This window comes from Natator depressus, chromosome 20, assembly GCF_965152275.1.
Source record: "Natator depressus isolate rNatDep1 chromosome 20, rNatDep2.hap1, whole genome shotgun sequence".
NCBI classification, from domain to species: domain Eukaryota; kingdom Metazoa; phylum Chordata; order Testudines; family Cheloniidae; genus Natator; species Natator depressus.
The window spans coordinates 26,241,685-26,269,086 of NC_134253.1; the positions used below are offsets into that span (position 1 = coordinate 26,241,685).

General features: G+C 66.3%; 1 protein-coding gene across 5 annotated transcripts in view; it reads right to left on the reverse strand.

The window, feature by feature from the left end:
* PDE4A (phosphodiesterase 4A) overlaps positions 1 to 27,402 on the reverse strand; it is a 133,844-nt gene that overhangs the window by 4,765 nt on the left and 101,677 nt on the right. For 3 of the 5 annotated variants that reach the window (XM_074935515.1, XM_074935514.1, XM_074935516.1), the window contains 7 exons: positions 14,484 to 14,669; positions 13,802 to 13,838; positions 11,478 to 11,551; positions 10,730 to 10,779; positions 10,218 to 10,330; positions 2,269 to 2,362; positions 105 to 283 (listed from right to left, as the gene is read on the reverse strand). In XM_074935515.1, the coding sequence (XP_074791616.1) occupies positions 105 to 283; positions 2,269 to 2,362; positions 10,218 to 10,330; positions 10,730 to 10,779; positions 11,478 to 11,551; positions 13,802 to 13,838; positions 14,484 to 14,669 (733 nt within the window). Of the gene's footprint in view, positions 1 to 104; positions 284 to 2,268; positions 2,363 to 7,254; positions 7,650 to 10,217; positions 10,331 to 10,729; positions 10,780 to 11,477; positions 11,552 to 13,801; positions 13,839 to 14,483; positions 14,670 to 23,973; positions 24,053 to 27,402 lie in introns of those variants that run through there. The other 2 variants (XM_074935517.1, XM_074935519.1) reach the window with 2 other exon arrangements.

Consider the following 27,402-nt stretch of genomic DNA (forward strand, 5'->3'; position numbering starts at 1 on the left):
AGGGGGCGGTGCCCAGCTGGTCCCACGGCCCCACGTAGCCCTGCTGGTGCCCCTCACTCCCGACACCAGCCCCCTGCTAGCCCAGCCCAGCCCTGCCCACCCACCTTGCTCAGCAGCTCCTCCTGGTCGGTTTTGACCCCGAAGCGGGGGATGCTGGAGTTGGTCAGGCTGGAGGTAGGCATGAGTTTCTTCACCCCGCTGATCTGGCACATGGGCTGCTGCTTCTTCTTCTTCTCCCGCTCCTTCTGCGTGGGGGACGGGATCTCCACCTCGTTCTGCTTGTCTGGGGGGTGGGGGGAAAGCGGTCGGTCACAGGGGGAGGGGCTGTCCCACTGGGGCACCGAGGGGGGGAGAGACCGTGACGTGGGCGTGCAAGAGGCTGCACGAGCAAGAGTGAGCGTGCAGCAGTCAGTGTGAGCGCACGGCTCTGAGTGTGACTGTGCGTATGCAAGAGACGGGGCCAATGTGCGTGCGGGGGTACGCGTGCAAACCACCCCTCCCCCAGCCGCCCTCAGGGGCGTGTCCCCTCCCCACAGTGCTGTCCCAGGGAGGCCTGGTGCCCACGCTGCTGGCATCAGGAGGGAGCCTCTTGCGCCAGGTCCTCCCCCCCGGGGGGGCGGAATGGGAGCAGAGGAGACCCGGGTCCCGGAGACAGGCGCCCCCCCTCAGTGGTGGCAGTGCAGTGCGCGGGGGGCGGGGGGAGCTCACTCCTTCCTTGGGGATGGCCCGGAGAGCAGGAAACGGGGGGCTGCGGGGACCAGGGTGTAACCCGCCCCCCCAGCACCTGCAGAGAAGAGGGCGGAACGAGGCATCATGGCAGCGTAGAGGTGGGGGGGCCCCCCAAGACATGGGCTCCTGGAGGGGACTCAGGCAATGGGGGGGGGCCGAGGGAGAGGGCAGCATTGTGACATCACAGGGCACCCAGCCAATCCGTACGCAGAGGACTCCACATGATGCATGTGGCAACAGTGACCCAGAGCGGCTCTCACCACTAGACCCAGCTTCCATCCCAGAGCCAGGGAGAGAACCCAGGAGTCCTGGCTCCCAGCCCCCCTGCGCTCATCACTGGGCCCTGCTCCCCTCCCAGAGCCAGGGAGGGAACCCAGGAGTCCTGGCTCCCCAACACCCCCCACTGCTCTAACCACTAGACTCCCCTGCCCTCCCAGAGCTGGGGACAGAACCCAGGAGTCCAGGATCCCAGCCCCCTGTTCTAACCACTAGACCACCCTCTCCTCCCCTTCCCAGAGCCAGGAGAGAACCCAGGAGTCCTGGATCCCAGCCCTGTGCTTGCGCCCAGCACTGGGACACAACACAAACTGCTTTCCTTTCTTGCTTCACTTAACTCCCTCATAGCCGTGTCACTGACACCCCCCATTCCTAAACAGCCCCTACCCCCCAGGCGTGAGTCCCCTTGGAGGGGAAAGGAGCTCCCCCGATCTGAACTGCCCCCTGAGCCCGTGGGCCCTGGCCTGGCCTGGGCAGGGTTAATAGCCCAGGGCTGCAGCGGTGCCCAGGGCAGCAGGGGTGAGGCCTGGCCCTGGCCAGAGCCAGCACAGACCTCCCATTGACGGGCCCTTTGCATCAACATTTGCTTAAGTCCGGAAGTTTGTGTCCTTTGACGTCAATGGGGCTCCGGGGACCCGTCTTCCTCCAGGGGAAGCTGCTCCGGACGCAGCCAGAGAATGGCCTTCCTGGCGCGGGGTGGCGGCGTGTGTGGGGGGGCAGAGGGGTGTGAGCGTGTTGGTGAGGCAGGGCTGGGCGGGGCTGCACGGGCCTGCGTGGCACCGACACGCTGGGTGTGGGCACTAGTGTCTGCACAGCATCTCCAACCCCAGGAAGTGACTCACCCAAAGTCACACAGGGAGCTGGGACAGGGAAAGAACCCCGGAGTCCTGGCTCCCAGCCCCCCTGCTCTAACCACTAGCCCCCACTCCCCTCTCAGGGGTGGGATAGAAGCCAGGAGTCCTGGCTCCCAGCCCCCCTGCTCTAACCACTAGCCCCCACTCCCCTCCCAGGGCAGGGAAAGAACCCTGGAGTTCTGGCTCCCAGCCCCCCTGCTCTAACCACTAGCCCCCACTCCCCTCCCAGGGCTGGGCTAGAACCCCGGAGTCCTGGCTCCCAGCCCCCCTGCTCTAACCATTGGACCCCCCTGTGGCACACACGGGCAGGCAGCTCCATCCCTGGGGCACCTCTCACCACTCTCCAGGTCTGACCCAAAGACTTGGAGTCAGGCCCCGGCAGGGACCCCCTGCCCAGCTTGGTGCTCACCGAGGAACGTGTTGGAAATGTACTCGGAGACCTGGTTTCCGGAGCGGCTCATCTCAGACAGGTGGGTGAGCTCACGGGTCAGCATCCTCTTGAACTGCCAACGAGAAGGAGAAAGGGGCTCAGTAGGGCTGCCTGGGAGCAAGTGTGCATGGGTGTGCACGTCACTGTGCAAGCTGAGCTGCACACTTCCTCGCACGCGTGTGTGTGCACGCTCCACCATGCAAGCCAGGGGGCAAGCCAGCGCGCACGCTTTCTGTACAAGCCGGCAGGCCCGCCTTGCTGCATGGGCGAGACTCACAGGTGTGCCCGCTTCCCCACGGGAGCGAGTGTGAACTTCACTGTGTCCATGTGTCCACAGGGATGCCTTGCTGTTCCTGTACGCTGGCCTGTTGCACGTGTGGGAGCCCAGTGCCGGCGTTTGCACACCTGCCCCGCTATGCTCGTGAGCCGCTGCTGTGCGAGCACATGGGCTGCGCTGCGCAAGGACCTCGCCAGTGAGCTCCAGCCACCAGCGCAGACACCCGCGTGGAACTGCAGGTCTAAGGGGCACAAGGGTCAGTCCCCAGAGCCCCCCACGATCGGTGCCCTGAGGCCCCAGCCCCACCTTACTCCTGGCTACTCTACACAGACAACTGCCCAACTTCCCAGCATGGGGGAGAGGCCAGAGCCCGCCCTGCCCCCGTCTCTTAGCCCCCCACTCAGAGAACAGTGTTATTGTTTGAATAAACTCAAGGGATTTTTTGATCTAGGTTTGAATTTGCGGCACAGGGCAGCACTTCCGGGCCCAGCTCTGCCAGTACCCCTCACTCCCGACCCGCAGCCCCCTGCTAGCCCAGCCCTGCCCCCCAGCTCCACCAGAGCCCCTCACTCCCGACCCGCAGCCCCCTGCTAGCCCAGACTTGCCCGCCCAGCTCCGCCAGTGCCCCTCACTCCTGACCCGCAGCCCCCTGCTAGCCCAGACCTGCCCCCCCAGCTTCGCCAGTGCCCCTCACTCCTGACCCGCAGCCCCCTGCTACCCCAGCCCTGGAGTTCCCCCAATCCTGCTGATGTCCCTCAACCCTGACCAGCCAGACTCTGCTCAAGGTATTAATTCACCCCCCTGCTGATCCCCTCCCGGGCCAAGACCCCCTCTAGAGAGGCAGGTCTTACCTGGACGGGCAGAAGGTGTTTAAGGTCTGGCATGGTGGCCAGCTCCGGTGCTCCCTCCTCCAGCCCCATGCCCCAGCCCGCAGGACGCTGCCGGGGGCTGGGGACTCCAGCCTAGCCACTCCGGACACCCCGACCCAAGCGGAGAGCAGCCAGGGATGGCAGCCCTGGCCCGGCATCAGCCACGAGCCAGCTGCTCGGGGCACTGGGAAGCAGCCGCTGGCTCAGGGTTTCCGGGCAGAGTGAGTCCAAGGGAGGGTGGGTCACACTCCTGGCACAGAGCCCTCCCCGGAGAGGCTGTGGCTCAGGACAGGAGCCCCACGGCTGGAACCGGCCAACTAGGAACCAGCAATGTATCCCTCCCTCCAGGGAGCTCCCCTGAGATCAACAGGAGACAGGGATAGAACCCAGGAGTCCTGGCCAGGCCCCCTGCCCCTGCCTTGGGCCGCTCTAACCACGAGACCCCACTCTCCTCCCAGAGCTGTGGACAGAACCCAGGAGTCCTGAGGGGCTGATGCTGGCGTTAGGCTCAGAATCAAGCAGGTGGGTCGGGGGCTGGGGGGCTGCTTCTGCACTTTGTTGCCCGCCCCCACTTTAAAGCCCTCTCTGTCCTTCAGCGGCTCTGGGCAGCTGCTCCTGCCTGGAGCTGGCCAGCGGCTGGGGACTCATCCCGGAGCCGGCTGCACTCACAGCCAGAGGCCTCTTCTTGTGGGGGCGGGGGCGGTGGGGGGGTCTCCCCGGCTTTCCCTGCCCCTGGCCCACCTCTGCCTGCCCCCCAGGCCAGGCAATGGGGGCAGGGGGCCCAGCTGGGGCAGGGCCTGGACAGGGGGAGAGGGGGATCTGCAGGGCCCTCCCCAGGCCGCAGTGGGAACGGTGGGGGGGGGGCAGCTCTCCCTGCAGTACTGCCTATGGGCTCCCCCAGGCAGGGGGAGGGGTCACTGCGCTGCTCCCCACAGTGCAGAACCCGCAGGCCCCATGGGGAGCTGGGGGGAGACACAAAGAGGACAGCAATGGCAGGACGCCCCATCACACAGCGCGGCGGGGGGGGGGTCCCCATTCCTGAGGCACAGGGTGGGGAAGTGACTTGCCTGAGGTTACACAGGGAGTCTGGGGCAGAGCCGCAGAGAGAACCCAGGAGTCCTGGCTCCCAGCCCCCCTGCACTAAGCCCAGGCCACAGGGTGAGCTGGGGGCAGTGTGCTCGGTACCCCCTGCCTGGGGGAGGCCCCCGGCCAGGACACAGGGTCTGGGGGTCACAGGGAGTCTCCCTCACCTGGGTCTCCCCAAAGTGGGGTCCCAAAGGCCCCTCCCCAGCTTGGGGACACCCCCAAACTCTGCCCCCCCGCTCAGGCCACGTGCCCAGGGCACGGTTCATACCCAGCTCCCCTCCCCCATCGCCTCCTCCCCCTGCCCCCCTTCACGTCGCACAGAAAAAACCCACAAACGGCAGAAATAAAAGCGGGGCAGTGGGACGTGCGAGCCCCCCCAGCCAATCAGGGCGCCGCAGCCCAGTCTCCATAGCGACAGGAGTCTCCTTAGCAACTGCCCCATCGCCAGCCTGGACACAGACACTGGGTCTCCCAAGGGGGGGGGTGTTAACCCCTTCCATCCCAGCCCCCGTCCTGGTGCCCCTCACTCCCGACCCGCAGCCCCTGCTAGCCCAGCCCTGGGCTCCCCCGAAGGGTGCTAGGTGATTGGGTGCAGGGGGAGACAGGATGAGGGGGGGTGTTAAGCAGCTGGGGACACTGGCTCCAATCCCCGCCCCCCGTTTAGCAACCCACACGTGAGACGAGTTTGTCGGATCTCAGCGCACCGGCCTCCCCCTCCCAACAGGCCCCACTGCTCTCCTGGAGTGTGTGGCCGGGGCAGAGGACCTGGCTTTAGCCCCCCAGCTCCCCGGCCAGGGCAGGCATGGAAACCTCAACCTACAGGCACGAGCCGCACGCAGCAAATTAGGTCAAAACTGACACCCAAAAGCAGCGCTCTTCCTGACCCACAGGGGAGAGGGGCACAGGAGCACAGCTGGGGGGGGCCATGGCCTGGGGGCAGCAACAGACGCAGCAGTCGCTGTCCTTGGGGGGACGTGGCTGGGGAATGGGCCGCTTCCCCACAGCTGGGAGAGAACGACGGAGAGGGCTCAGATGGGAATGCCCCCCCAGCCCCACAGCGGGGAGGAGAACCCCCAGGGGAAGAACCTGGGACCCAGGGCAAGGGGGAGACACAGAAGGAAGGGCCTGGGGGGGGTGGGGGTCAGGGCTGGATAACAGGGGGAGAAGGGTGGGGGAGGGGAGCAGGGCTGGATAACCTGGCGGATGGGGGTGGAGTTTTAAGGGCCAAATATAAAACCAAACTAAAGGCCCGATTCCCCGTCCCCCTCTCCCCATGGGGCCTGGCCTGGCAGGAGTCACTGGAACCAGTGGGTCAGAGCAGGGGGCTGGGAGCTAGGATTCCTGGGTTCTCTCCCCAGCTCTGGGAGGGTGACCAGAGCTGGGTTTAAAGGCTGAGTGGGGGTGGGGGGTGTTGGGAGGCCCCAGGGGCTTGGACCCCTCCCTGGAGCCTCCGGGGCTGCCTGCGGGCTCCAGGGCCGGCCCTGGTTCCCAGCCCGGAGGGCCCTGCCTGCTGAGGTGGGGGACGCACGGTGAGCAGCCGTGGAGGTGCAGGGCAGGTGGCCTGCAGCCCCTGGCGCGCAGTGGGGCCCAGTTCGGGCAGGTGAGCCCTTCCCCAGCCCTGTGGGGGGCACTGTGCCCAGCAGCTGCAATCAGGAAGGACCAAGCCTAGTGGCTGGGGGGTGGGGGGACTGGCACCCCAAATCTGCAGGCTCCCAGGGCGCAGGGTGATACCCCCAGACTCCAAGCTGTGTGCAGAACCCCCCGCCCCGAACACGGCTCCAGCACCGGCCTCAGGCACCCGAGGGGAGAAGGGGCTGTGGGCAGGGGTCTGAGCCTTGTGCTGATGGCTGGGGAGGGCGCTACAGGAACTGACCCCCCCCAGCTGGTGCCTGAAGGGGCTGGGTGGTCTCAGTACGAGAGGGATGGGGTAGGCTAAAGGGGCACACAGCTCCACGACACCCCCCAACCACCACAACCCAGCTCACAACACCTGCCCCAACACCCAGACATAACCACACACCCCGTGAGGGGGCATTCAGGACACACACATGGAGATTTCACACACACACACACACACAGAGAAGGGGTGTTCAGGACACACGGGGGGGGTCTCTCTCTCTCTCATGCACACACGCCAGGTGTTCAGGACATGGGGTGGGGGGGTCTCTCTCTCTTTCACACACACACACACACACGGGTTGTTCAGGACCCGGGGTGGGTTTTTCTCTCTCTCTCTCTCTCTCACACACTGGGGTGTTCAGGATACACAGAGGCGGGTGTCCCTCTCTCTGACACACACACACACAGGGGGTTGTTCAGGACACGGGGTGGGGGGTGTCTCTCTCTCTCTCTCACACGTGCGAGGGGCACCAGGGCCGGGAGACAGTGGCGCTGCCCGTGGGGCACTCGTGCGCGGAGCAGCGGCCGCGCCAATGTGACATTGTCGATAAGGCAGAAGGGCAAAATCACCCCCTCCCCTCCCCCATCACATGTACCCCGGCTCCCTGCAGGCCCAGCCGGCCCCCCGCGGCCATGCCCCACGCCCCCGACGGGTCCATGCAGCCCCCGCAGCTGCACATCTCCTGCCCCGGGAGAGGCCCCCTGCAGCCCGCTCCCCCGAACTGGGACCCCCCTTGACGCCAGGCCAGGGGGAGCTGCGGGCCCTGTCCCCCAGCCTCCCGGTGGGCCAGGGCAGAGCCAGGGCGCCCCCACTCCCGCCCCTGTCCCCGTTACCTGGTCCCACCAGCCGACCAGCCATGGCTTCGCGCACGTCTCACAGAAAAAATCCACTAAGGGCATCTTCCAGCCTGCCCGGTGGCAGCCGCGGGCGGCTCCCCGGCTCAGGGGCGCCCGTCCGCCCGCTGCCCGTCTCTGCTGCAGACGGGGTGCCGACCGGGGCCCCCTCCCCTGGCAAAGGGGTTAATATCCCGGGGCCCTCTCTGCCCCTGGCATGGCGAGAGGGGGAGAGCGCCCCCGGGCTTCCCCTCACATCGCCGCGGGCCCCCCGCCTGGGGTGGGCACGGGGGGCACAGAGGGCCCGGCGAGGAGCAGGCCGAGGGCTGAGCCGAGGCACTGCCAGCCGGCGCTGCCCGTACTGCAGAGGAGCAGGGAGCTACCCACAGTGCACCGCTGCCCGGCTCCCCGTGCCCTCCCCGCCAGCTGGGGGGGGGGGGGACGCCGGCCGCCGCTCACTGGGGGAGGAGGAGGAGCCGGAGTCTCCCGCCAGCAGCAGGCCCGAGCGCGCCGGCCATCCCTGGGTACCAGGGCACTTCACTCCCCCGCCTCCCGTCTCCCGGGGCAGCGGTCACCGGGGCGACGGCACCTCCTCCCGCAGCCGCATCCCTGCCTGGCGCGCGGCTGTCACTGCAGCGCATGGCGGGGCTGAGACGGGGCGGGGCGGGGCTGAGACGGGGCAGGGACCCTGCTGCTCGGAGCTAGGGGCCCCAGGAGATGGGGGGAGCAGGTTAACTGGCTAATCCAGAGCTCCCAGCCCCACGGCTCTAACCATTGGCACCTGACTCCTCTTCCAGAGCCAAAACAGAACCCAGGAGTCCTGATTTTGGACTATGTTTCTCTCCTTCCAAGATGATGGTCTAGTGGGTTAGAGCAGGGGGGGCTGAGAGCCAGGACTCCTGGGTCCTATTCCCAGTTGGGGGGGGGGGGGAAGTGGGGTCTAGTGGCTAGAGGACAGGCCTGGGCCCTGGGGCCCCGTGATGGGAATGGAACCCAGGAGTCCTGAAGACATGGGCAGAAATGCTGCTAAGTAAAGCAGCCCCTCCCCCTTCCCATTACCCCTCCCTCTGCCAGCCCCTCCTCGCCCCTGGGCTCCCAGCCCCCCAGCTGGGTCCAACCTCCTTTATCGCAGCTCCCAGAACCAAGCCAACTTTGTGGGACAAGCAGCTGCGCTCCCCAACCCCGTGAGCCAGCCCAGCCCCCTGCCCCCCCACTACCACATGGACCCTTCCACATCCTGGATCCTCCTCTGAAGGGGAGTCCCCGTTTCCATGCCAACGCCACTCCCGGGGTGCACAGCGGGAGGATCCCTGAGGTGAGATTGGAGGGGAGCAGCTAGAGCCGGAGACACCACACGTGTGTCATTGCAACGGGCTCGCACCCCTGCCCAAGGGGCCACACGCCCGCCCGGACACGGGGCCACACGCCTACCCGCGCCCGCCCAGACACAGGGAGACAGGGCCTTGAACCCACATGCATCCACCTGGACATGGGGCCACGGCCCGCCACACGCACCAGCCCAGAGACGGAGCCACTCACACTCAAGCCTGGACACACGCAGGCAGGCACACTTGTGCCTCTGCATACCAGGACGTGGCGATGCACAAGCAGGGCACACGCCCATCCAGATGCCATCTCCGTTCCAGGCTCTCACCCATCTCCCTCCCACCCTGCCCAGAGCTCGCCCAGCCCCTGGCATCACCCCCAGGTCCCCCAGAGCTGGGTGCAGTCTCCCACGCCTTGCCACACCATCTGTTGCTGCGTCTCGACGGGTATCCCACCCTGCACACCAGCTCTCACTGCCAAAGCAAAATCTACCCAGAAGGCACCTGGCCCACGCTGTACACAGGAGATCAGGCCTCTGGACCCCAGCACAAACGCTGTGACCGCACAACCTCACACAAACTCTCCCGACCCACTGGGCACAGTCCTGCAGCAGGGAGTCCCACTGCTCCCCAGAACAGGGCTGGTGCCAAGATGACCACCCCACCCACTGGGATCCTGCCAGGCACGAGTCCCGCCTATCCCTGCTCATTTGCATATGACCTTGTGGGAACCCAGAGCCAACCCAGAAACCACCACACACCCGATGCCGGTTCCTAACCAGGTAGACACGGTGAGGGGCGTCTTAGAAACGGGGGATGGGCAGGCGTGGCGGGGGGGTGGTGGATACATATGGGGAAGGACTTGGATGGGTGGGGATGGAGGAGATTGGACGGATGGACAGGCAGACGGGGGGAATGGATGGAGGGATGGACAGGCAGACAGGGGCGTTGGATGGATGGACGGACAGGCTGACGGAGGTGGTGGATGGATGGACGGACAGGCTGATGGAGGTGGTGGATGGACGGACAGACAGGCTGATGGGGGTGGTGGATGGATGGATGATGGACAGGCTGACGGGGGTGGTGGATGGAGGGATGGATGGCTAAGCAGACGGGTTTGCACGGGGATGGATGGAGGGATGGATGGCTAGGCAGATGGGGGTGGTGGGTGGATGGATGGATGGACAGGGGTGGTGGATGGATGGATGGACAGGCAGACGGGTTTGCATGGGAATGGATGGAGGGATGGATGGAGGGATGGACGGCCAGGCAGATGGGGGTGGTGGATGGAGGGAGGGATGGACGGACAGGCAGACGGGGGTGGTGGATGGAGGGATGGACAGGCAGATGGGTTTGCACAGGGATGACGGAGGATGGACAGGCAGACGGGGGGTGGACGGACGGATCGACTGACAGACGGGGTGGTGGATGGATGGACAGACAGGCAGACGGGGGTGGGGGACGGATGGACAGACAGGCAGACGGGGGTGGGGGACGGATGGACGGCCAGGCAGACGGGTTTGCGTGGGGATGATGGACGATGGACGGCAGGGGCAGGACACACACAGTGACAGACACAGGGACCAGCCCCCGCCCTCACCCTGGGGCGCCCGGCCTGGCGCTGGGGGGCAGCCCTACCTTGTTGGAGGCCATCTCGCTGACGGAGCGGTAGGTCTGGATCGTCTCTAGCTGGTCCAGGCACCAGTCCAGCTCCTCCAGGGTCTCCTTGGCCAGCTGCTGGTAGGTCTCCTCTGGGGGCCAGAACGGCTGTCGTGAGCACCGACCCAGTGAGGGCCCCATGGGGTCAGAGGGGGTCTGGGGGAGCTCCCCCAGCTGAGTCCAACAGCGCCCACCTGCATGTGGGAGGAGGCTGGGAGTGGGGTCTAGTGGTTAGAGCGGGGTGGGGGGAGGGGTGGGAGCCAGGACTCCTGGGTTCTCTCCCAGCTCTGATGCTAACTCCTCACACAACCATGGTAGAGCCAGCCCTCCCGCTGCCGCAGTTTCCCCCCTGTAACCAATCCCCCCAACCCCCTAGAGTGGGGGTGAGCCACCAGATCCCAAAAATGTGGTGCCCCCCCGCATCGGGATTCCCAGGCAGGGCCAGGGGGTCCCCATTCCCGGCCCCTCCCCCAGCGCGAGGCAACACTTACCTGACAGCATGGCCTTGCAGAAGGTCGGCTGGCTGCCCACAGGGGACCTCCTGGGGGGCAAGAACAGACACCCGCTCAGCCACCCCTCCACAGCGCAGGGCACCCTGGCCATGCCCCCCACGGGCCTGGGGGGCAGGAACAGCCCCAGCGCAGGGCGCCCCGGCCACGACCCCCATCCATCCCCTACGGGCCTGGGGGGCAGGAACTGCACAGGGGTGGGCCAGGAGCAGTCAGGTGCAGGGCCTTTGCCAGCCCCACGCTGCCCAGGGAGGCATCCCCCTCCTGCCCCCTTTCTCTGTGGCTGCGAATCAGGCCGCTAGAGGACACTCAGCGGGGCTCACGGTGCCTGGGGGAGGAATCGGCAAACGGGGCCCCTGGGATCCCTGCAGCAGGGCTGGGGTGCAGATGGGGGGGGGGGCTGGGACCAGCCCCCCGAAAAGGGGTGGGGGGGTCCCTGTGCAGCTCACCCCAACCGCATTTCCTGGGGTGGGGCCTTCACATGGCCCAGGTGTGTGGGGGGGGCCACATGGGGGGGTGCTGGGCTACAGGCAGCGGGGGGAGGGCTCATGAGGGGGTGCTCCCCCCTCCGTCAGCGCTGGCAACCCTGAGGCTACTGGGGCCATTTCTGCTGCGGGGGCCGACTCCCTAAATCCCCGGACAACCCGCACTGCCCCCAGCCAGGGTGAGAGAAGGAGGGCTGGGACCCCGGGGGGCAGGGAAGGGGGCTGGGTCCCGGGGGGTCACTCACTTGTTGGACGCTGGGGTCGGGACGTTGGCCAGGACGGAGAAGTTGTTCCTCACGCTGCGCAGACTGGCCAGCACCTGCAGGGAGAGGAGGGTCGGGGCTGGAGCTAGGAGGCTGGCCGGGGGGCACACCCTCCTTGCCAGGGGCCCACAAGCAGCCCTGGGGCCCGCAACCCTGGGGCCCTTCTGGGCTGGGGCTTCCTGCATTCAGCTCAGCACCAGAGCTGTCTGTATTTTAAAGAATCCTTATTGAGGTCACAGGGGCAAACCACCCCGATGTGTAGAAAGAATAGTAAATATGGCAGGCGACCAGCTGGGCTTCACAGTGAAATCCTTGCTGCTCTTAAATACAAAAAGGAAGCTTACAAGAAGTGGAAGTTTGGACAAATGACCAGGGATGAGTATATAAATATTGCTCGGGCATGCAGAAGTGAAATCAGGAAGGCCAAATCACACCTGGAGTTGCAGCTAGCAAGAGCTGTTAAGAGTAACAAGAAGGGTTTCTTCAGGTATGTTGGCAACAAGAAGAAAGCCAAGGAAAGTGTGGGCCCCTTACTGAATGAGGGAGGCAACCTAGTGACAGAGGATGTGGAAAAAGCGAATGTGCTCAATGCTTTTTTTGCCTCTGTCTTCACGAACAAGGTCAGCTCCCAGACTACTGCACTGGGCAGCACAGCCTGGGGAGGAGGTGACCAGCCTTCTGAAGAAAGAAGTGGTTTGGGACTATTTAGAAAAGCTGGACAAGCTCAAGTCCATGGGGCGGGATGCGTTGCATCCGAGAGTGCTAAAGGAGTTGGCGGATGTGAGTGCAGAGCCATTGGCCATTATCTTTGAAAACTCATGGCGATCGGGGGAGGTCCCAGACGACTGGAAAAAGGCTAATGTAGTGCCCATCTTTAAAAAAGGGAAGGAGGAGGATCCGGGGAACTATAGGCCAGTCAGCCTGACCTCAGTCCCTGGAAAAATCATGGAGCAGGTCCTCAAGGAATCAATTCTGAAGCACTTAGAGGAGAGGAAAGTGATCAGGAACAGTCAGCATGGATTCACCAAGGGCAAGTCAGGCCTGACTAATCTAATCCCCTTCTATGACGAGATAACTGGCTCTGTGGATGAGGGGAAAGCAGTGGACGTGTTGTTCCTTGACTTTAGCAAAGCTTTTGACACGGTCTCCCACAGTATTCTTGCCAGCAAGTTAAAGAAGTATGGGCTGGATGAATGGACGATAAGGTGGGTAGAAAATTGGCCAGATTGTTGGGCTCAACGGGTAGTGATCAATGGCTCCATGTCTAGATGGCAGCCGGTATCAAGTGGAGTGCCCCAAGGGTCGGTCCTGGGGCTGGTTTTGTTCAATATCTTCATAAATGATCTGGAGGATGGTGTGGATTGCACTCTCAGCAAATTTGCAGATGACACTAAACTGGGAGGAGTGGTAGATACGCTGGAGGGGAGGGATAGGGTACAGAGGGACCTAGACAAATTGGAGGATTGGGCCAAAAGAAATCTGATGAGGTTCAATAAGGATAAGTGCAGGGTCCTGCACCTAGGACGGAAGAACCCAATGCACCGCTACAGACTAGGGACCGAATGGCTCGGCAGCAGTTCTGCGGAAAAGGACCTAGGGGTTACAGTGGACGAGAAGCTGGATATGAGTCAGCAGTGTGCCCTTGTTGCCAAGAAGGCCAATGGCATTTTGGGATGTATAAGTAGGGGCATAGCGAGCAGATCGAGGGACGTGATCGTTCCCCTCTATTCGACACTGGTGAGGCCTCATCTGGAGTACTGTGTCCAGTTTTGGGCCCCACACTACAAGAAGGATGTGGAAAAATTGGAGAGAGTCCAGCGAAGGGCAACAAAAATGATTAGGGGTCTGGAACACATGACTTATGAGGAGAGGCTGAGGGAACTGGGATTGTTTAGTCTGCAGAAGAGAAGAATGAGGGGGGATGTGATAGCTGCTTTCAACTACCTGAAAGGGGGTTCCAAAGAGGATGGATCTAGACTGTTCTCAGTGGTAGCAGATGACAGAACGAGGAGTAATGGTCTCAAGTTGCAGTGGGGGAGGTCTAGGTTGAATATTAGGAAAAACTATTTCACTAGGAGGGTAGTGAAGCACTAGAATGCGTTACCTAAGGATGTGGTGGAATCTCCTTCTAGAGGTTTTTGAAGGCCTGGCTTGACGAAGCCGTGACTGGGATGATTTAATTGGGGATCAGTCCTGCTTTGAGCAGCGGGTTGGACTAGATGACCTCCTGAGGTCCCTTCCAATCCTGATATTCTGTGATTCTATGACTAACACCCCCCCACCCCCGTGTGGGGGCCAGCACCCACCTGGGCGAAGGGTGTCACGATCAGGTCCTCCGTGTGGCTGCGGGGCAGAGAAACCAGACAGGGTGAGCGACGGGGCCCCCCGCAAAATCCCCCCCCAGTCCTGGGGCTAGTTCCAGCAGGGGGGCTGCTCTGTGGGGGAGGGTGCTGCACCAGGTCTGCACCGGGGGGCTCTATGCCCGGGGGTGGGGGGTCTGTGCTGGGCGGGCCCTGCAATGAGGGCTGCACAAGGGAGGCTGTGCGGGGGGGCCCTCTGTGCCATGGGGGCTGTGCCAGGGAGCTCGATGCCGGGGCGGGGCTCTGTGCTAGGGCGGGCTCTGTGCTGGGGGGGCTTGCCAGGGAGCTCAGTGCTGTGGGGGGCTCTGTGCCAGGATTGTACCAACTGTGCTGGGGCTGGGCACCATGTGGCTGTGCTGGGGCCTGGGGACCATCTTTGGGGTCCGTGCTGGGGGTGCACAAGGGTTGTTGCCTCATTCACAAACTGAGGGGGGGCTTCCTGCCACTGCACAGCTGTAGGGGAGGGGAAGAGCTGGGAGGCAGGGCTCCAGTGGGGGCTGTGGGGCAAGGCTCGGGGGGGCAGTAGGGGAGGGCTCGGGGGGCAGGACTCCGGGGGGCAGGACTCCGGGGGGCAGCGGGGCAGGGCTGGGGGGGCAGGACTCCGGAGGGCAGGGCTCGGGGAACTCACGACTCGCTGGCGACGGAGGAGTTGCGGGACATGGTTTTGGGCGACAGGTCGTAGTCGCTGTCCGAGCGATATAGGAAGGACTCGCGCCGCTGGCCCGGTGGGAAGCTGGGGTGCAGGACGAGGCCGGGGCTGGCCTGGGGGTCCAGGGGACTCCTGGCCGGGGAGGGGCCATTTTCCACCTCGAAGCTGCAGGAGGAGACAGAAGACAGGTGAGCAGGGGGGTCCCAGGCCTGCACCCCGGCTCCGCTGCCCCCCGTCCCCTGCTATAAACACGCACTGGTTCCCTCTGGTTCCCACGGCCCCCTGCCGTCTCAGCCCTGACCCCCGACTCTGCCGGTGCCCCTCACTCCTGACCCGCAGCCCCCTGCCGTCCCAGCCCTGCCCCCCCTACTCTACCGGTGCCCCTCACTCCCGACCTGCAGCCCCCTGCCGTCCCAGCCCTGCCCCCCGACTCTGCCGGTGCCCCTCACTCCTGACCCGCGGCCCCCTGCCGTCTCAGCCCTGCCCCCCCTACTCTACCGGTGCTCCTCACTCCCGACCTGCAGCCCCCTGCCGTCCCAGACCTGCCCCCTGACTCTGCCGGTGCCCCTCACTCCCGACCTGCAGCCCCCTGCTAGCCCAGCCCTGCTCCCGTCAGGCTCGTTTCATGGCCACCCAGCTCAGCCCCTTTCCTGCCCCCCAGCCAATCTGGGGGGTTCAGGGTGGGGTCTCTTCCCACCAGCAGATCCTCCCCCGGTCCGAGCCCCCAGTCCCGCGGCCCCTCTGGCCCGGCTCAGCCCCACTCACCTGCGGGGGTGCAGAGAGCTGCAGGGCAGAGCCATGTTAGACCGGCATGGTCCGGGGAGCGGCCGGCCTGGGGGCTGCCCCATGGGGTCACTGCTCGCCAGGGCCGTGGGGGCCACAGGGCTCAGAGCTGCCCACCCCAGAGCCCTGCGGGAGCCGGGCCGCCCACCCCCACGCCGCATGGGGCCCGCGCAGGGCGGAAGTTGCCGCAATCGGGTTGGGAAATGCTGGGCTTGGGGGAGGCCTGGTCCCAGCGGCTCCCCCAGCTGGGGGCCGACTCACCGCCCCGGGGGGCCCTGCTCCCGCTGAGCCGCACCGGCTTCCTGCCCCCCCGGAAGGAAAGGTGCAGGTGGGGTGGGGGAGGGCCCCAGGCCCTAAGTGCCAGGCCAGGCCAGGCTGGGGGCCCCCCCGGAAGAACCAGCCTCTGGGCTTCCTCCCCTCCCCTGGCGCCTTTCGCTTTCAGTTATCCCAGCAGGAAGACGCCGACCCAGCTCCCCCCTTCCCCGACCCCAGGCCTCCCCCGTCACGCCCCACTCCCCTCCCCCACCATGCCCAGTCCCCTCCCCCTCCCCCACCATGCCCAGCACCACCACGCCCTCCCCGACCACGCCCCGCTCCCCTCCCCCACCACACCCAGTCCCCTACCCCTCCCCCACCACGCCCAGCTCCCCCCCAGCCCTTCCCCGTCACGCCCCGCTCCCCTCCCCCACCACGCCCAGTCCCCTACCCCTCCCCCACCACGCCCAGTTCCCCCCCAGCCCTTCCCCGTCACGCCCCGCTCCCCTCCCCCACCACGCCCAGTCCCCTACCCCTCCCCCACCACGCCCAGCTCCCCCCCAGCCCTTCCCCGTCACGCCCCGCTCCCCTCCCCCACCACACCCAGTCCCCTACCCCTCCCCCACCACGCCCAGTTCCCCCCCAGCCCTTCCCCGTCACGCCCCGCTCCCCTCCCCCACCACGCCCAGTCCCCCTGCCCCTCCCCCACCACGCCCCGCTCCCCTCCTCCACCACGCCCCGCTCCCCTCCCCCAACATGCCCAGTCCCCTGCCCCTCCCCACTACGCCCAGCGCCCCCAGCCCTTCCCCGTCACGCCCCGCTACCCTCCTCACCACGCCCCGTCCCCTGCCCCTCCCCCACCACGCCCAGCTCCCCCCCAGCCCTTCCCCATCACACCCCGCTCCCCTCCCCCACCACACCCAGTCCCCCTGCCCCTCCCCCACCACGCCCAGCTCCCCCCCAGCCCTTCCCCATCACGCCCCACTCCCCTCCACCACCACGCCCAGTCCCCCTGCCCCTCCCCCACCACTCCCAGCGCCCCCAGCCCTCCCCCGTCACGCCCCGCTCCCCTCCCTCACCACGCCCAGTCCCCCTGCCTCTCCCCCACCACACCCAGCTCCCCCCAGCCCTTCCCTGTCATGCCCAGTCCCCCTGCCCCACCCCCCCATGCCCAGCAGCCCCCAGCCCTTCCCCGTCACGCCCCGCTCCCCTCCCCCACCACGCCCCATCCCCCTGCCCCTCCCCCACCACGCCCAGCGGCCCCAGCCCTCCCTGTCACGCCCCGCTTCCCTGCCCCTCCCCCCCCACGCCCCGCTTCCCTCCCCCACCGTGCCATGCAGCCCCCGTGAGCCCGGCCTGAGCTGAAAAGCGATGACCCGCTCGCTAGTAAATCCCCCTCATGTGGCCTTTTTCCAGCTCCCCAGAGGAGTCTGCCCAGGGGACATGAGCTGCCATGACACAGTGTGTCCAGCAGAGGGCAGTGGTGCACACCCCCCCCCATTGCACACGCATTCCCATGCACTCACATGTGAGCTTGCACACTTCGTTTGCCCCCTCCCCCCCGATTTGGGTGTCCCGGGGGGAGGGGGGCTGGATCTCAGGTCAGGCCCCCTCAGCCCCTGGCCCGATTCCCCCCCAGCTACAGCCCTGCTGGCTGCCCTAGGAACCGTGGGGGGAGGGGCTGGCTGTTCTCATCTAAGTGCCCCCCCCGGGGTCTCTGGCACCCATGGGGCTTGGGGAGTTTGGCAGCACAGGGATTGGCAGGGGGAGTGGGGGGCCTGGGGGGCAGCAGGGCTGCGGGCATGGGAGGGGGCTTCCCGATGAGCCCAGCCAGGCAAGGAGCTGGGGCACGGGGGGGGGGTTCCAGTGCAGTGCCCCCAGGGAGGGCCACTCTGTGTCCCAGAGACACGTGTGTGCCTGGGCAAAGGTTCCCCCACTCTCCCTGGGGGCCCAGCCCCCCTCACCACGGGGCTGCTGAACCTGGTGGGCAGGGGCCTGGCCTGGGGATCTCCAGCTGGGCTCCTCCCCCTGGAGGGAGCAGCCTGAGCACGGGCCTGGGGCTCAGGACACCTGGGTTCTGTCCCCAGCTCTGACCTGCTGGGTGACCTGGGGCAAGCCCCTCCCACCCTGCGGAGACTCAGCTCTGTGGAGCGCCTGGTGTCTAGCTGCCTCCTAGCAGAGAGCTCACCCCGAATCCCGCCGCAGGTCCCCTTGGCAGAAAGTCTGCCGGGACCCATCCCGCCCCCAGGGGTGGGCAGCTATTAACCTAGCCAGCTGCTACAACGGGCAGCGAGGGGCACCCGCAGGGCTGGGGGGGCAGGTCTGGGCTAGCAGGGGGCTGCGGGTCGGGAGTGAGGGGCACCCGCAGAGCTGGGGGGGCAGGTCTGGGCTAGCAGGGGGCTGCGGGTTGGGAGTGAGGGGCACCCGCAGAGCTGGGGGGGCAGGTCTGGGCTAGCAGGGGGCTGCGGGTTGGGAGTGAGGGGCACCCGCAGAGCTGGGGGGGCAGGTCTGGGCTAGCAGGGGGCTGCGGTCGGGAGTGAGGGGCACCCGCAGAGCCGGGGGGGCAGGGCTGGGCTAGCAGGGGGCTGCAGGTCAGGAGTGAAGGGCACCGGCAGGGCTAGGGGGTGTCTATCATGGTGCTGAGGGTGGCAGGAGGGCAAGGGGGGGGCCTCTTTTGCCTACCAGCATCCTGGCAATGCTATTTACAAACACACAGAGTGGGGGGAGGGGCCAGCTTTGTGCTCAGACCCCCCCCGCCCCCCCCCAGCCGGTCTTGCTGGTTCTTCTGTGAGCTGAGGGGGCGGGGGGCGGGTGAGGCCTGCCCCTCTCCCCAGTTGCTGCCAGGGGCAGGGGCGTCCCGGGGCGAGGGGAGCGGTGCCAGGTGATGCCAGCAGCTGCTCCGGGGCTCCAGGTGTTTGTGTGACTCAGCCCCAGAGTTTAACCCTTTGGCGGTTGCTGATGGCACCAGGAGGAGGGTGGGAGGCTGGGGGGGCACGAGCACGGCTCCCCCCTCCCCGCCAGCCCCCCCACTGCCCTGGGAGGGGCAGGATCCACTGCAGCCTCCCCGCCACACACACTCACTCGCCCCACAAGCAGCAGCGAGCCCCCGGCTGCCAGGCCGGTGGGGGCCGGGGTGGGGCTGCAGGGGCTGTGGGAGGGGCAGGGAGCGAGCAGCGGAGACACCCCCAAGTGCTCACGCGGCAGAGCAGGGACGGAGCCGCCCGGCCCCGGGGGCCCGAGCTCAGCTGGGGCCGTGTCAGAGTTGGGGTCTGGCTGCTCCCAGGCCTGAGAGCTCAGCCCCGACCGCTGCTGCTGCTCCCGCTGGCACCCCCGTGTGTGTGCACAACCGCACCCCCCCATGCACAACCGCACCCCTGTGCACCCCCCCACACACACCCCCGTGCACCCCCGCACACACCTCCCGCGCACCCCCGCACCTACCCGCACACACACCCCCTTGCACCCCCATGTGCCCTCACACACACACCCGCACACTTTGCAGTCCCACACACCTGTGCACACCCACTGCGGGCACACACTGAATAAGCCCCATGCAGTCTCCCTGGCCAGCTCTGCTGGGGGGAGTGGGGGAGGGGCTGACACACACAGGACCCCCCCACACCCCCTCTTGACCTGCCTCAGCCTCCCCCGCCCCGATCCGGCTGCACAGGGGCTTGCACGTGCCTGTCCCAGCTCAGACCCACCCCGCCCCGGCCTTTCCAGCTGTGACGCTGACCCCCCCCTTTAGTAACCCACACTCCTTAGGCATCATTAGCAGCAGCCACCCTGTCCCCTCCCCAGCCCTCTCAGCCTCCCACAGGGCACGGGGAGGCCCAGGCAGGGGTGGGCCTGAGGCCAGCACCGGAGCTCCCTTTGTCCCCTGCGGGGCAGGGGGTCACGGGGTCAGAGCCCTAAGCCAGCCTTGCCAGGGACACACCCCAATGGGGAGCCTGGGGCAGCCCTGGATCCATCCAACCTGCCCTGTCAGCAACTGAGCTGCCATGTGCCCAGCCCCCAGCGGGCAGGTGCTGGCAGGAAGGGACCCCCGGCCCCGGAGCAGCTCCGTGCAGGGCCCAGCTGGCTATGGAGACGGGGTCAGGGCTGCCCCCGGAGTGATGGAGAGTACAGCTGGGGAAACCGAGGCACAGGGAGAAGATGGGACTTGATCAGGGTCACACAGTAGGAGCGTGGCAGAGCCAGGGAGAGACCCCAGCAGGCCTGGCTCCCTGGGTGAATTGCACACACACATCAGTGCGCTGTTCACACGGCACTCACACCGCGCTGCGGGCCGGGGCGGGCAGGTCACAGCACTGCCTGGCGGCTGCCTCCCAGCTGACGCGGGGCAGGAGCTGACGTCATCCCGGGGAGGCCAGCGAGGGGGGGTGCACAGGAAGCGATAAGATTACGGAGCCCTGGGGTGACGCAGGGCGTTATCAGCCCCAGGAGAAGCAGGGAGGAGCCTGGGGACAAGGGCGCGACTGATCAGGGCCGTAGGCCTCCAGCCGCCCTGCACCCCTGGGCTAGCCAGAGCCAGCTGGGGCCACTGCAACCGAGAGAGGAGAGCCGCCTGGACTAGCGGATGGAGCTCAGGGCTGGGGCTCAGGAGACATGCTCTGCCGCCTCCCTGCTGGGTGCCCCATGGCAAGTCCCCGCCCTGCTCCATGCCTCAGTTTCCCCATTTGTAAAATGGCTAAATCCCTTGATGACTGGGGGGCCTGGATAGCCCAGTGAGGGGTGCCAGGTAGATAGAAATGGGGGGGGGTATGGGAGGCACTGGCTGACATGGCTCCAGGGGTGGGCTGGCTGGGAAGAAAGGGGGAGGGACCTACCCAGCCAGCTGCCCCACCCCTGGCCCCCCAGAGTTGGAAGGGAGGGTTCTGGCCGCTCCAGCTGTTTGCAATTAGGGCTGGGTGGGGTTGGGTTTCTTCGAGGGGGAGGGACTCTTCTGCTGGAGTTCATGCCAGGTCAGCGCCTGGGGCCAGCCGCAGCTGTATGGGGGGGAGGGGCAGCAGCTGTGAGCTCCTGACAGGCAGAGGAAACATAAGGGGGGGGCATTCCCCGCCCCAATCCCCAGGGCTGACAGGACAGGAGGGAGCCATGGATGGGGCCCTCTGTGCCCACAATGTGCAGAGCCCCATGGCAACCCCGTGGGGACCCCTACCTGCCCCAGTGGACGGATGCTGAGGGGCAGCCAATGCGCAAGGCACCAGCTGGCCCTGGGTGGGCCCCCATAAGGCCCGACGCCCCCTCACTTAGCCCAGCACAGCTCCCCAGCTCAGAGCAGCTGGCCCGGGGGCGAGGGGGGGACCAGACGGGATGAGCTGGGAGGGCTGCAAAACACAGATGGGAGCTAAAGCAAGAGGATACAGGGAAGAAGTAAGCGCTGGTCTTGGGAACAGACCAACGGGTGCCTCTGGGAGCGCAGGGGGGTCTGGTGGTCAGAGCAGGGGTCTGGGAGCCAGGACTCCTGGGTTCTAACCCCAGCTCGGGGAGGAGAGGGGAAGGGAGGGGGATCTAGTGGTGAGAGGAGGGGGGCTGGTGGTCAGGGTACCTGGCTCCTTTTCTACTCCACTTTCTATCTGTGACCTTGACCAAGTCCCTTCCCCTCCCTGTGCCTCAGTTTCCCCACCCGTGGAACAAGCTTGGCTCCTGTGCAAGCTGCTCTGTGAAGCTGAACACGCGGATATTTGCACAGGGCTTTGGACTGAGGCTGCTGGAGAAAGGTGAAGCCAGAATAAACAAGGCTTTGGCTCAGCACATTCTGCTCTCCTCCCGCCCCCCACGAGCCAGCCCCACCCGGGCCCTGCCACTGACCCCTGTCCCTGGGGCCTGCGGGGGACAGGTCCGGGTCTGGCTTTGGACTCAGTCCAGGCTCCTGGAAGCTGGCTGCAGGCAGGGCTACGAGAGAGACACCTGCAGGAACAGTCCAGGCAAAGCCCGTAAGAACCCCGGCTTCCGGGCAGGGGAGACCGGGTCCAGTCAGAGGGAATTTGGCACAAGGCTACAGAGAGACACCCGCCGAATGGGGGACCAGGCCCCCCAAGGCACAACCAGCACTCGCGAAGGGGGGTGGGGGACCCTGACGGACTATGGGCTCGGAGCTCCCACAGGACGGCTGAGAACTAACTTTATGCGCCCCCTTCCCCGGCCGTGCTTCCAGCTCCCCCCCGACCCCCGGCCGGTCGCACAAACCAAGCGCAGCCCCCCCTGCATGGACAGCACCGGGGAGCAGGGTGGGAAACGCAGCCGGGCCTTGGCTGGACCAGGAGCCTTCACAGCCACGGCACCAGTGCAAACCCCTCGTGCAGACGCTGCCCCAGGCGCACGAGCCGGGGCCCCGGCCGCAGCACGGCAAACGCTCTCCTGCCCTGCTGGAAGCCAGTCTCTGCCCACAGCCAGCAAGGTCCCAGGGCCACCGGGCCCAGGCCGAGCTGGCAGGGACTGAACCCCGGGCACGGCCCCCCTTACGTCAATGCCAGCAACAGCGAGGCCGTTTTGGGGCGGAAAGATGAGAATCCAGCTGGGCCCTCAATGCCGGAGCTGCCTGAGACAGAAACCAGAACATACGACAATGGCTCCTAGAGACCCATAACACAGACCAGGGGCCAGGCGCTGCCCAGACCCCGGCCGAGACCAGGCCCCGTCGGGCCGGGCGTTGCTCAGACCCCGGCCGAGACCAGGCCCCGTCGGGCCGGGCATTGCCCAGACATGGAGTGAGAAACAGCTCCTGTCCCATCTAAACAGAGGTGGGAAACTGAGGCACAGAGCAGCGGACTGATTTGTCCAAGATCGGCGGCACAGCTGGGAATAGAACCCAGGCGTCTCGGCTCCCAGCCCAGCGCCTGCCCCCCCCGGACCACTAACCCCAAGGCCCTGCTTTATGTGAAGCGTCCTGTGAAACGCACCCCTGCTCTCCATGCCAGCCTAGGGCCTGTCCCATCAGCCCCTGCTCCAGGGCTGCAAAGGGGGACTCCCACCTGCCACCAACAGCCAGTGGGGAGGGGGCACACAGCCGCTCCAGGGCACCCTCCCCCGGCTCAGTCACCGGGTGCAATGGGGAGCCGGTGACGAAGGAAGCGCCAGCCCTGAGCACCCCAAAGCCACCCGTCCCCGCTGCTCTGTCCCCAGGGTGGTCGCTGGGACCTAGCGCCCATCGCTGGAGCCTCTGGCCCCTGGAGCAGCACAAGGGGTAAACAAGGCGTTGGAGGAACCCAAGCCCCTGGGGGTGAGGGAAAGCGGAGCCAGGCCAGGTGTAAATATAGCTCCTGGCTCCAGTTTCCTGCTTGACATTTCACGGCTGGCACCAGCTGCCTCCTGGCTCGGGGAAGGGACAAGCCAAGGGCCACAAAGGCAGGGAGGGCCCTGCTCAAGGATCTAGCCCCTCAGGCCCCCTGTTCCTCACGTGCATTGGGCATCCCATGGGATGCGGGGGGCACCGCAGAACCACCCAGCCCAGAGTCAGCACCAGGGGCTCAGCACGCAACACCCACCCCCTGAGCCCCCAGCACCCCCCAGGGAAAGGCCCAGCGGCTCGGCCCGTGCAGACCTCAGCTGCCAATCAAGAGGCTCATTGATTTGCAGCCGAGACCTGGCAAACTCAGGTCACTGAGTGGCCTCGGAAGGCGAGGGACCAAAGCAGATTCAAACTGGCAGCCTCGAGGCTCGGGCTCCGGCCCCTCAGACCCCAGCGGGCGGCAGCTGGAACCCAGGATGAGCCCCAAGGAGCCAGCCAGAGCCCCCTTCCCGCCCCCCACCCCAAGGTCAGGGTTTAACCAGGCCGCACACAGCCAGGGGCAGGACAGGGTCACGGGTATCGATCTGGGCAGCATTGTCCTAAAGGCCCCCGCCAGGGGCAACAGTTCACGCACTCACTCGCCCCCGAGAGCGCACACAAACACACACTCGCCCCCAAGAGCGCACACAAACACACACTCGCCCCCGAGAGCGCACACAAACACACACTCGCCCCCGAGAGCGCACACACACACACACACTCGCCCCCGAGAGCGCACAAACACACACTCGCCCCCGAGAGCGCACACACACAAACACTCGCCCCCGAGAGCGCACACACACACACACTCGCCCCCGAGTGCGCACACACACACACTCGCCCCCGAGAGCGCACACACACACACACTCCCCCCTGAGAGCGCACACAAAACACACACTCGCCCCCGAGAGCACGCACACACACATACTCGCCCCCGAGTGCGCGCACACACACACACTCGCCCCCGAGAGCGCGCGCACACACACACTCGCCCCCGAGACTCCACACAACCCCCCCCCCCGAATGGGCACAAACACGCACACGCTCACCAGGAGCGGGCACGTGGGGACACGCACATTCATGATCAGTGCTCACCACCAGCACGGCCCCCGCTGACACACACAAACGCCCCCCGGGGACCCCCCCGCGCTCACCGACCTCCCCGACTTGCCCAGCCGGTGCCGCCCCACGTCCGCCTCGCTGAAGGAGAAGTGCATGGCCCGGGGGGGACCCAGGAGTCCGGGGGAGCCCCGGGCCGGCATGGAAGCGCCGGGCGAGAGGCCGGGCACGGGGGGCCGGCGGCTCCGGGCGGGACAGACCCGCGGGCGGCCCCGGCAGCGCTCGGCTCGGCCCCGGGCGCCCAGCTGGCCGGGGAGGGGCCGCGGTCGGCTGCAAAGCCCGGCGGCGGATTTCGGGGCCAGGGCCCGGGGCTGGGACCCCCGGGGGAGCCGGGGGGTGGGGGCGAGCGGCTGGGCTCCCAAGGGGGGGCTGGGCTCTCCGGGGTGCCCGAGGGGGTCACGGCTCCGCGCCAGGCCCCGCAGAGCCCCCCGCCCCGGAGCCAGCCCGGGCCCCCCATGGGCCTTTCCGCCTGGCCTGGCCCCGGGGCTGGGCTTGGTGGGGACACTCCGGGGGCTACAAGCCAAAGACTCCGAGTTCACAGGCGCTCGCACGCACAGCCCCCGGTGTGCCAGAGGGGAGCAAAGGGCCTCACAGCCATCCCGGCTCGCACACACCAGCACCCCGCAGCCAGGCCAGTCGCCTCCTTCCACGCGGGGCAAAGTGATGGACAAAGCAGGGAAGAGACTTGTGCCAGGGACACGGTGTGTCAGAAGTGGAACCCAGGAGTCCGGGCTCCCACCCCGCATCCCCTGCTCTAACCACCAGCCCCCACTCGCCTCCCAGAGCCAGGGATAGACACCAGGAGTCCTGGCTCCCAGCCCCCTGCTCTAACCACCAGCCCCCGCCAGAGCAAGAACCCAGGAGTCCTGGCTCCCAGCCCCCTGCTCTAACCACCAGCCCCCGCCAGAGCAAGAACCCAGGAGTCCTGGCTCCCAGCCCCCTGCTCTAACCACCAGCCCCCACTCGCCTCCCAGAGCCAGGGATAGACACCAGGAGTCCTGGCTCCCAGCCCCCTGCTCTAACCACCAGCCCCCGCCAGAGCAAGAACCCAGGAGTCCTGGCTCCCAGCCCCCTGCTCTAACCACCAGCCCCCGCCAGAGCAAGAACCCAGGAGTCCTGGCTCCCAGCCCCCTGCTCTAACCACCAGCCCCCACTCCCCTTCCAAAGTGCAATGCTGTTCAGCAGCTATGGGTTTGTTATTGTAGGGTTGCGGGGGGGGGCAGTGGGCGGGAGGGTTTGTTATTGTAGGGTTGCGGGGGGAGCAGTGGGCGGGAGGGTTTGTTATTGTAGGGTTGCGGGGGGGGGCAGTGGGCGGGAGGGTCTGTTATTGTAGGGTTGCGGGGGGGGGGCAGTGGGCCGGAGGGTCTGTTATTGTAGGGTTGCGGGGGGGACGGCAGTGGGCCGGAGGGTTTGTTATTGTAGGGTTGCGGGGGGGGGCAGTGGGCGGGAGGGTTTGTTATTGTAGGGTTGCGGGGGGACGGCAGTGGGCGGGAGGGTTTGTTATTGTAGGGTTGCGGGGGGGACGGAAGTGGGCGGGAGGGTTTGTTATTGTAGGGTTGCGGGGACGGGCAGTGGGCGGGAGGGTTTGTTATTGTAGGGTTGCGGGGGGACGGCAGTGGGCGGGAGGGTTTGTTATTGTAGGGTTGCGGGGGGGGGGCAGTGGGCGGGAGGGTTTGTTATTGTAGGGTTGCGGGGGACGGCAGTGGGCCGGAGGGTTTGTTATTGTAGGGTTGCGGGGGGGACGGCAGTGGGCCGGAGGGTTTGTTATTGGAGGGTTGCGGGGGGGACGGCAGTGGGCCGGAGGGTTTGTTATTGTAGGGTTGCGGGGGGGACGGCAGTGGGCGGGAGGGTTTGTTATTGTAGGGTTGCGGGGGGAGGCAGTGGGCGGGAGGGTTTGTTATTGTAGGGTGGGGGGGCAGTGGGCGGGAGGGTTTGTTATTGTAGGGTTGCGGGGGGGGGCAGTGGGCCGGAGGGTTTGTTATTGTAGGGTTGCGGGGGGGGGCAGTGGGCCGGAGGGTTTGTTATTGTAGGGTTGCGGGTGGGCAGTGGGCGGGATGGTTTGTTATTGTAGCGTTGCGGGGGGGGGCAGTGGGCGGGAGGGTTTGTTATTGTAGGGTTCCGGGGGACGGCAGTGGGCGGGAGGGATTGTTATTGTAGGGTTGCGGGGGGGGGGCAGTGGGCCGGAGGGTTTGTTATTGTAGGGTTGCGGGGGGGGCAGTGGGCGTGGGGGGGGCAGTGGGCGGGAGGGTTTGTTATTGTAGGGTTGCGGGGGACGGCAGTGGGCGGGAGGGTTTGTTATTGTAGGGTTGCGGGGGACGGCAGTGGGCGGGAGGGTTTGTTATTGTAGGGTTGCGGGGACGGGCAGTGGGCGGGAGGGTTTGTTATTGTAGGGTTGCGGGGACGGGCAGTGGGCGGGAGGGTTTGTTATTGTAGGGTTGCGGGGACGGGCAGTGGGCGGGAGGGTTTGTTATTGTAGGGTTGCGGGGGACGGCAGTGGGCGGGAGGGTTTGTTATTGTAGGGTTGCGGGGGACGGCAGTGGGCGGGAGGGTTTGTTATTGTAGGGTTGCGGGGGACGGCAGTGGGCGGGAGGGTTTGTTATTGTAGGGTTGCGGGGGACGGCAGTGGGCGGGAGGGTTTGTTATTGTAGGGTTGCGGGGGACGGCAGTGGGCGGGAGGGTTTGTTATTGTAGGGTTGCGGGGGGGCAGTGGGCGGGAGGGTTTGTTATTGTAGGGTTGCGGGGGGGCAGTGGGCGGGAGGGTTTGTTATTGTAGGGTTGCGGGGGGGGCAGTGGGCCGGAGGGTTTGTTATTGTAGGGTTGCGGGGGGGGGCAGTGGGCCGGAGGGTTTGTTATTGTAGGGTTGCGGGGGGGCAGTGGGCCGGAGGGTTTGTTATTGTAGGGTCTCACACACGCTGAGCCTTGACTTTAAGATAATCTCTGGTTTAAAGGGCAGGAATTCTGCGAGCACGGAAAGGGCGGGCGGGTCCCTCTAGGCCCATGTGCGGGCAGCCCAGGAAGAGCCCAGCCACCCCACAGGGTCCCCATGGCCCCCCTGGGTCCCGGCCCTGCCGGCTCCAGATCCCAACCGCCGGCTCCAGCTCTTACCAGCTGCCATGGTTCTGGGGTGGGAACGTGTCAGCCCCGCCTCCTCCTTTACTGACCCGTGAGGACAGATCCCCACAGCCTGGGGGGGACCAGTCCCTGGGAGGTGCTGTGGGCACCTGGCCTGGCCGCAGGGGGGAACCCAGGAGTCCGGGCTCCCAGCCCTCTAACCCCTAGACCCCCCCCCAGAGCTGTTCTGGGGGCACCGGGGTGCCAAGGGGGTGCCGCTCTCTCTGCTGGCTGGTGCCACTGGCACAGTGGGTTAAACCCACTCCCAGGATGGGCAATTGGGTCCAGGTCTCGCTCAGGTGGGCAGGAAGGGGGGGTCGGTCCCAGACTGGGCATAACACCCCCAGGGGCTGGGGC